Source organism: Perna viridis, chromosome 6 (genome assembly GCF_037379345.1).
Source record: "Perna viridis isolate PV_CMFRI_1.1 ecotype Kerala chromosome 6, ASM3737934v1, whole genome shotgun sequence".
Lineage (NCBI taxonomy): Eukaryota > Metazoa > Mollusca > Bivalvia > Mytilida > Mytilidae > Perna > Perna viridis.
Window position 1 is genome coordinate 45,310,942 of NC_142450.1, and position 8,985 is coordinate 45,319,926.

Sequence of the window (8,985 nt, forward strand, 5' to 3'; positions counted from 1 at the left end):
TTGTCAATAAAAATTACAGCATTTTGTAAAATCTTCCTCCGTATATTTGGAAGATGATTTAGAAGTATTTCTTACAAAGTATGAGGAATCTCTACCAATCTCTATCTAAGCATTTTATCATGTTTACGCCCCTAACCTCAAAACCAGGACCAACCCTTGTTATATACAGATAGATAAGATAATTTATTCCAATTGTATGGCCCTTTGATAGAGCATAGCATTACATACATGTACACGTGATTGACATTATCAATGGACTCAATGTCAATGTGACAGATAAAATATCAGTGTTAAATAACAACAATGAGCTTGGGATGATGCAGTGTATATGCTCATAGTCCGGTATGAAAACAAAAGAATGTATATATTATATATATATAATCAAGTCTAAACTACACCCTAACTCTTGAGTCGATGCGAGGTTGCAAATTTGCGATGCAAATTTGTTCGCTCCCTCAGCGGGATTCAAACCCCTTCTCTTCTCTGACGTCTATGGCAACTCCGCCTGCACTAAGTCCAACGCTCTAGACTACTCGGCCAACTTGGCTATATAAAAATATAGCTTTCATTAACCGAATTATACTTTCTCGTAAGTAAATCTAGAACGCGAACATTAGCACATGATGTAACTGTACAGGACAACCTCTGATGGTATCGAGTAAGACAATAGAGGATCTGTAACAGTATACAAGTATATATATATATATATATTATACAAACGTCTCAGAATGTGACGACTCTATACGCTACACTGCTTCTTCGGATCAAATTGATACAGGGAAGATATGTAAACGTACAGAAAGGTCTGAAAAATTCCCAGCGATGTTAGAACTGTCAAATTTGCGATGCAAATTTTTTGGTAGGATAGAGGATCAAATTAATGATGCTGTCACAACAAATCAATATTATACAAACGTCTCTATATCTATATCTTTTTCTATATATATATATATGACTATGATTCGTGGATCAGGGCTTCGTTAATGGATGAATCTTATTGACCAGCTATACATGGTAACACACTGGATCACGTGTTAGTGATATTGAGGAAACAACCATACCCAACAGAATTATCAAAATATCGTATTAACAAAATTAAATAATATATATCTTTTATCAATATCTTATAAAAATAGAAGATATATACTAAATTATATATATATATATATATATAAATCGGAATAAATATTAATACAGCGTGCCATAGATACATTCATAATCAACGGTGTTCCAATTAGGCTTTTGATTATGTGCTGATTTCGTCAAAATTTAACACGAAATTTAAAAACAAGTTCTTAAAAAGTAGGGTCTAAATAAATTAAACAGGCTGTTCAAAAGTGCGGGGAAAAATTTAATCAACACAAAATAAATCATCGGACTACATCATTGAACTAGAAAATAAGCTGATCGGCTTTTCATAAGTGTACCATAGGTAGTTCAATCATACGTTGTATGCAAGTGAATCCCCTTTTGCAGAGACAAAACATAAGGTAAATGACCCAAATACAAAAAGACACAAAAACAACACGTTTCATTGATATATAACCGTAATATGAATGTAAGAAAAAGGATAAAAAAAAATCGATATCAATCATGTAACTAATATTAAATGTATTATTAATTATTTTGAAAATACAAATAATAGTCCTCATATTCGCGCACGCAGCCATTCTGCCACTTAGAAACGTAACAAAATAACCAAAATTATAAATAATACAACAAATTAAATTGATTTTCTGAAAGGTAGCGAATTTTTTGTTGGAAACTGTTTGCAATACTATGTATAGTGTTCTAAAATTCAAATACTGAAATTCCTTTTATTTCATCTCTTCTAAATGACGTAATAGTTCAAATTAAACAAATTTTCTTAAACATTTGAAATTAAGTAACGAAGGTAAATGGAAGAAACATATCAAATCAACTATAAACAGCATATCAACTGTATTCAGGACATTGAATAAACTTGATGGAATAGAAATTATTTAGAAAAAAAATGTACATTGTTTACATGGGTGTGTGTGTGTGTGTGTGTGTGTGTGTGTGTGGAGGGGGTAATAACAATATTACGGAACTGATAAAATCTTGGTATTAGTCAAATGGAAAGGGAGCACTATACAGTTACATTGAGGCGCACTGTTTCGCACACCAAGTTTTGTAAACTTAAAATTAAAAGTTGAAATTTGGTGGATGTATTGTTTAAATGTAGTTAAGCATTTATACATAAACAGATGTAATATATGTAATGGTAAACAGGTGTAATTTAAAGGAAGAATGGTATCCGGAACGTTTCAGTCCCCTGTCGTATTAGGTTCTCTCCTCAGCATCAGATGGCTGATTTTCAAAATACCTTATTTCGCATGAACTTTTGGAACTAAAATTGTGAGAGAATGAATCGAAAAGGGTTTTATTACTTTTACCCTTTTCCCAACTACTCCATGCATGCTTTCATCCTGTGGTAGTGTCTAAGAGCCTGATATTTTATAAAACATAGTAATTGACTGTTAGTTTTAGAAAGGCACACCTGATTTGTACTAAAACTCAGGAATATTTTTTTCAGTATGTTACCATGGCTACTGGATTTTATAACAATAATCACTAAATTACTTATTAATGACTTGAACCTCCACACACCAAGGATTTCAAAAATATGCACTTTTTATGACAAATCACTAGAACGTTCTGTGCGGGCTGCCTCAAAACAGCTTTGTACTACCAAAGTCTGTATAACAGAAGACAATACTACAAGGACGAAAAACGGAAGGTTGATATTTCCATTACGGTTCATTTAATTTTTATATAAAATCGGTAAAACCAGTAATCCAAACAGTTGTACTTACGAGGATTAATTTTTTTAAGATTTTGACTGGTTTAATTTCTAATAAGCAACTGCATACATAGAATATAATTCCTGCAGACAATTGATCATGGATATGTTGGATGTCCGTATTACTTCTCTTTGTTGTTTTAGCCCAAGACCAATCAAATGTCTTCCTCTCGAAAAAATTAAGCCGCATAGGTAAAGAAACATCTATAAAATCGAATAATCGTCGATATATTACTCCTTTGCGATATTTTGAGGAAAAAAATCTGGGCAATGTCAATAAAAGTATCCTAAGATATGTCTTTAAAAGTCATGTTTTTGGAAAAAATTAAGATGGTCATAGGACATATCTGAGATACCTCGTACGATGTAAACCGAAGCTATCTTAGGATAATCCTTTCTATGATCATTCTAAGATGGTCTTAAGAAGATGTTATGTTTATTACGATTTAATGTCGGATAATTATTAAACACCGAATGGTGAATATATTGAAAAGGGGTGTAATGTATCAGATTCTACAAAAAATAGCACAATTAATTCTAACGATTTTTTTGTCGTTAATATAATACATAAAGACATAATTTAAAACTAATACCTCCCTATGGTCAATTAGATACCATAGTCTTGATACACATTAAACATTCAAGCAGAGGTTCACTCGATATCATTACCTTTTATTTCAAAAGTCGTTATACACGTATTGCACGAATAATAAATAGTAAGGAAAGAAAGCCAAATTTTTCGAAAAGTGTAATTCAAATTATATTGACTGAAGTTAAAAATATTTTAACAGAGTATTCAATGTTATTATTAATGATATAGGGGAATGTTTGCTTTAAAGTAAAATGCCGTAAAAATTTGATGTGAAAATAATCTAATTGACTATGTCTGTCCTTAAATACTCTATTTCGTCATATTGTATTCCTCCATTATGAGATAAACATATACAGCGGGCAGGTTTGTTGATACACTTTCAATTTATATCATCTTAAGTTCATCTTATCCTTATCGAGGTATCCTAAGAGAGCTTCGTTGACATGGCCCCTGGTACCTAAGCTTCGGGGGAAGAATTCTCTACATTCAGTGGAAACACCACCAAATTACTCATATCGTAAATGTACATAAAAACTATACTTAAGATACAAGGATTGAATTTCCCGATGAATGCGATCGTAGAAAATTGAAATAAAGACTTTAACATTTAACCCCTTTACTCTTAGGTTTACTGTTAGCCAATGAATGCAAAAATACCAGTGTTATATATTGTAAATTTCGATATGCTGTACACGTGTTCCAAGGAGTAACCTCTCATCAGCAGCACTAAAATCAAATGTGTAGGAAGATCATAATCAAAATGTTAGTTGTATACAAGAAGTACTTATAACCAAATCTATCGAAAGAGGAAGCCAAATCCATCACCGAGAGGTTCTACCATATGCAATGCAAGTAATGAAGCCTCGGTGTTTTACGTATATTTAAATTTGGAATACTGCAAAATTTCACAAAAAGGGTAGATAATATGTGATATTATTCGAGGACAGACAAGTCTGACTACTGGGTTGGTGAATACCGTCGGGGACCTCAGGTCCACCAGCAGTGGTATCGACCCAGTGGAATATTTGATACTTCTCGGTGTATAACAGAGTGTTGGTATTTCCAACTTTTGTATTACAAGGACTTTTAAATACATACTTCCTGGGTAAATTTCCGAATTTATTTCTTAAATTTCGCAATAATCCATCAAGCAAGGCACATATTTCTTAATTTCCATTATCAGCAACATTTTAAAGGCTATATTAACACAATGGTATTGCCTTATGTATTCAATTACTCTTAAGATCTTTATTTTCTATTCCTTTAAACTTTGTATGTAATTTAAACTCGGTGTATACGGATCGATGTATTAATACAACATTTAGAATAAATTATACCGTCACGAGGAAAAAGTGTAGTCTTGTTTAAAAAATGTTTTACTCAACAAAGTGATAATACATATGTTTTTCACAAGGAATATGTCTGAAACAAATTTTTGTGTTATAATCATATCGATATGTCAAATAACTTCTTCTTTTGCCACATATGAAAAATGGATTCCACAGTCAGTTAACAGGACGGATTTAAGATGTCCAATATCGTGCGATACGGAAAGTTGTTGTATTTGTAATGCTATTCCCTCATGGCAACTTGATTTTCAGACCAAATTTCTAAAAGTTGAGTATATAAGGCGTGATGGAACAGCTATCATCGACGATGAAGACAAGTTGCAATCTAGACTGGTTCATAGAAATGGTTTCCTGTCCAGTTTTCCAAGGAATTTGTGTAGCTTCGACATTGTAGAAGTTGATCTACAACACAATTTTATTCATAATATGGTAGACATCTCATGTCTCTCACTCCTGGATACGTTAGATCTAAGCTTTAACTTAATTTCGCGAGTTGGAAGGGGCTTGATTTCAAGTTTGCCGCTCCTACGTGTTCTAAATCTTAGAAACAATATGATCAAATCTTTAGAACCATATGATTTAGCAGGGACTACGATAGGTCTGTTTAAGGCTGACCTTAGTTATAATTTAATTACTAAACTTGACATCAGCAATATCATTCCAGAACATCACTTTTGTAATTATAATTATTCCCACAATAAAATTGATGAGATTATAAATGAGGAGAACTTTAAACTTGACGTAAACAAAGTCTACCAGGGTGGATTCGTTGATATTGCTTCTAATCTCATCACACAGTTCGTCGATTGGGAAGATATTGGAATCGCGGATATCCGAATACTCGGAAAAGTTATGCAATTTGGTTTTTCCCTCCTACATATGAAATGGGAATGCGATTGTCGTATGGAGTCATACCTCGAACTCTCGGAGGATATTGCAAATAGAATTTGGAGAGACTTTTTCAATTTAACCTGCTGGAATCCACCTCAATATCGCGGACTGTCCATTCCAAATTATTTTTTAAAGGGCGATCGACTAGACCTACTTATATGCAACATATCAACATCTGACAAATGCCCAAGATATTGTAACTGCTACGAGCAGCCGCAGAAAAGACGAACGGTCGTTAATTGTACCGGAGCAGGTTTGACGGAGTTACCAGACTACCTCCCGGAAGCAGATAACCTTACTCTCATATTTAAAGACAACAATATTAAACGGTTAGAGGATAGACAATATTTGAATCAGGCATTCTCTATTGACCTTTCTAATAATTCTCTTCGGGAAATCTCCAATGACGCGTTTCAGAAAATGAAAAGGGACATATTGCTAGACTTGTCAGACAATGACATTGTTGAACTACCTCGTTCTGTTCAGATATTTGATCCCTGTTCAACACATTTTGGAAAACTAATCGTGACATGTGACTGTAGTCATTCCTGGATCACGGACTGGATCAAAAACAAAAATGGTCAGGATTGTAGTAACACGACAGACATTTTCTGTCAGATTGAAGGCAAAACTATTTCCTTTATTAAAATTGACTGGAATTCTTTCTGTCAGGGGAATAACGATCTCTACTTTCTTAATATACTACTCGGTGTTCTTTTTACAATAATTCTTGTTTTATCTACATTTATTTATTTTTTTCGATATGAAATTTTTATTTTAACTAGGGAACTTACTATAAGAAACAACACAAAAATACACCCATCAACCAAATACGACGTATTCATCTCCTTTAATGACAAGGATGATAAACTCCGCCAATGGGTTATCCGCTGTCTTGATCCTTTCTTACGTTTGTTCAGGTATAGGACATTTATACCTTGTCGAGACGAAGCATTGGGGGTCAACCGGGAAGAGGCTTTGATTGACAAAATAAACTACAGCAGAAATTATATTGTAATTTTATGCGAGCGATTCTCCACTGAAGATGCATACTTTACTACGATTGAATGGAAACATCTTTGGAATAATTATCGTGAACATAGACAAAGGAAGATCATCATTATTAATTATGATCAAATAGATTCATTTCATTCAAATAATAGAAAAGTTAAAGCTTTTTTGCGTATTGGTAAAGACATTGACTTTTCAAACCGAAATCATCTGTTATTGGATGATATAAAAAAGAGACTTGGCGAACCTTTTCAATGGAAATATAGACTGACTAACGCAAAGGCTCAATTTGCAACGGATGCATTGAACAGGAAGGATATATTTACAATTGACATTTAAATACTGACCTATTCGACAATATTGAAGAAGAAAAATGAGGTTATCAATAAAGAACAGAATGAAAAGGAGAAATGTGAAGAAACGGAACATGAACAAACTATAAGTTACTCGATAATATGGTATTAAACAGTTAACAGTATAGTAAACAAAAGTACTCTATGAATCAAAAATCTTGTATATATATGACGGAAAGGTACACAGAATGACAAAGCGACGTTAATCAAGGTTATTAATAGCTTATTAAATAAACCTACCTACCTTTATATATATATATATATATATATATATATATATATATATATGTATGTATGTATATATATATATATATATATATATATGTGTGTGTGTGTGTGTGTGTGTGTGTGTGTGTGTTTTCAATTAAATATAATTTGTTTTAAATATCAATATAGGGAGATGTTTTAATATATCGAGTTTTAATTCAGGGACTAAGCAAATGGCATAAGATGCCTGTTATATTCACACATGATTGAAATTATTTAGTTGTCTTCAAAGTCACATGTTGAAATAAGTTACTGTATATATATAGTGGTGTATAATTTTAAAGGGTCCACTCCGATACATTCTTTGTAATGAAAACGTAATCTTTGCGTGACATTCTATCGACGATTAATGTAAGAAATGTAAAGGAACTTAAAACTATACTCGGCGTCACATAAATAACATACTGTTAAAATTTGAATAAAAATATTTTCTACGACTTTATTGACACCTACCGTCGTTTAAATTGTCTTAAATGACTTGCTCATTCGTTTAGCCAAACAGCTTCTCCCTAAACATTTAATCGTTAAATTCCGGTCAGATTTTAATTCTTGGTGCCAATATTTACATTGTAAAAAGTCGGCCATGTTTACAGTGATCGGGTTGCTAGGAAATGTTGTTTAGCCAGCACTCCACAGTATTGTAGAACTGCCCATATATACTTATAAACCCTAAATTTGGGGTTTTGTAAGCTTTTAACACAGGTTTTATGCCAAAATAGTGCATTTGAAGCTCATCACATGAAAAATCACAGAAATCTGAATGAACTGAAAACCAAATACTAAAAAGCCCACTCCAGGTCTAAGGTTATTAAACCTTTGCCTATTGTGCACTTAAAAGTTGCCCGGTTAACTATTTTACATGTAACCTGCGCAAATATTTAGCTTTTAAAAATATATTTCATTCTTTGTGATGGCAAGAGCCATACTCACACATGAATCAGTTCAATGATTGTTTTGTTAACTTTGCAAAAAATCTGCATACTTGGTTGCTAGGGACTTATTAGCTAACAACAACATAGGTCCATACCATAAGTTACATTGTTTTAACCCTTGTATCAAAGCATAGCATAAACACACTAGTTTCTAAGATGTAAAGCAATGTTTTAAATGTGTAGGGGTATAGGCAGCTCCCTTTAAGCCAGCACTCCACAGTATTGTAGAACTGCCTAATTTTGGTTTTGTAATCTGATGCTTTGTAACATTTATCACTTTAAAAAATTGTCAAGCATCTGTAAATCTATATATCTAGAAATAGCTCAAGCCAAGGCCTTCAGGATGCAGTAAAAATTTTCTGGAAAAAAATTACCCACAGCATATAGGGTTACCATAGAAACCTTGCAAAAATATGCGAAAATTTGCAAAAAAGTTCATAAAATTAGGTTTAAAAATATCAAATTTCCCGCAAAATATCTGAAATTTTTATTTCAATCCCTGAAACTGTTCAAACTTTTCCCTTCAAAAACCCTTTCCTCATATGGGCATCACCGGTTACATTTTGAGCTATTTCACTTTGTAATCCACTTATTAAATTAAGCATGGTAAAAATTGACTTACTTTCACTTTCACAATGAAGTCAAATTGTCATTGAAAAAAAGCCCCTTCAACATTGAAAATATGTAAAACATTGCAAAATACTTTTAAAAGTCCCCTTTTTTCAGAAAATGTTTTATCAACAATAGATTCTTCATTTTTAATCAC

At 32.6% G+C, this 8,985-nt stretch overlaps 1 protein-coding gene across 1 annotated transcript; it reads left to right on the top strand.

Annotated features, from left to right (window-relative positions):
- The first annotated feature begins 4,679 nt into the window (after positions 1-4,679).
- LOC148615232 (uncharacterized) lies at positions 4,680-7,724 on the top strand. Its single transcript, XM_088589949.1, has one exon. The coding sequence runs from the start codon at positions 4,817-4,819 to the stop codon at positions 7,004-7,006; it is 2,190 nt and encodes a 729-aa protein (XP_088446075.1). The 5' UTR covers positions 4,680-4,816; the 3' UTR covers positions 7,007-7,724.
- The last annotated feature ends 1,261 nt before the right edge of the window (positions 7,725-8,985 follow it).

Bases quoted from the DNA above. Each gene is read 5' to 3' on its own strand.
- LOC148615232 (XM_088589949.1), top strand. From the start codon at position 4,817: ATGTTTTTCACAAGGAATATGTCTGAAACAAATTTTTGTGTTATAATC.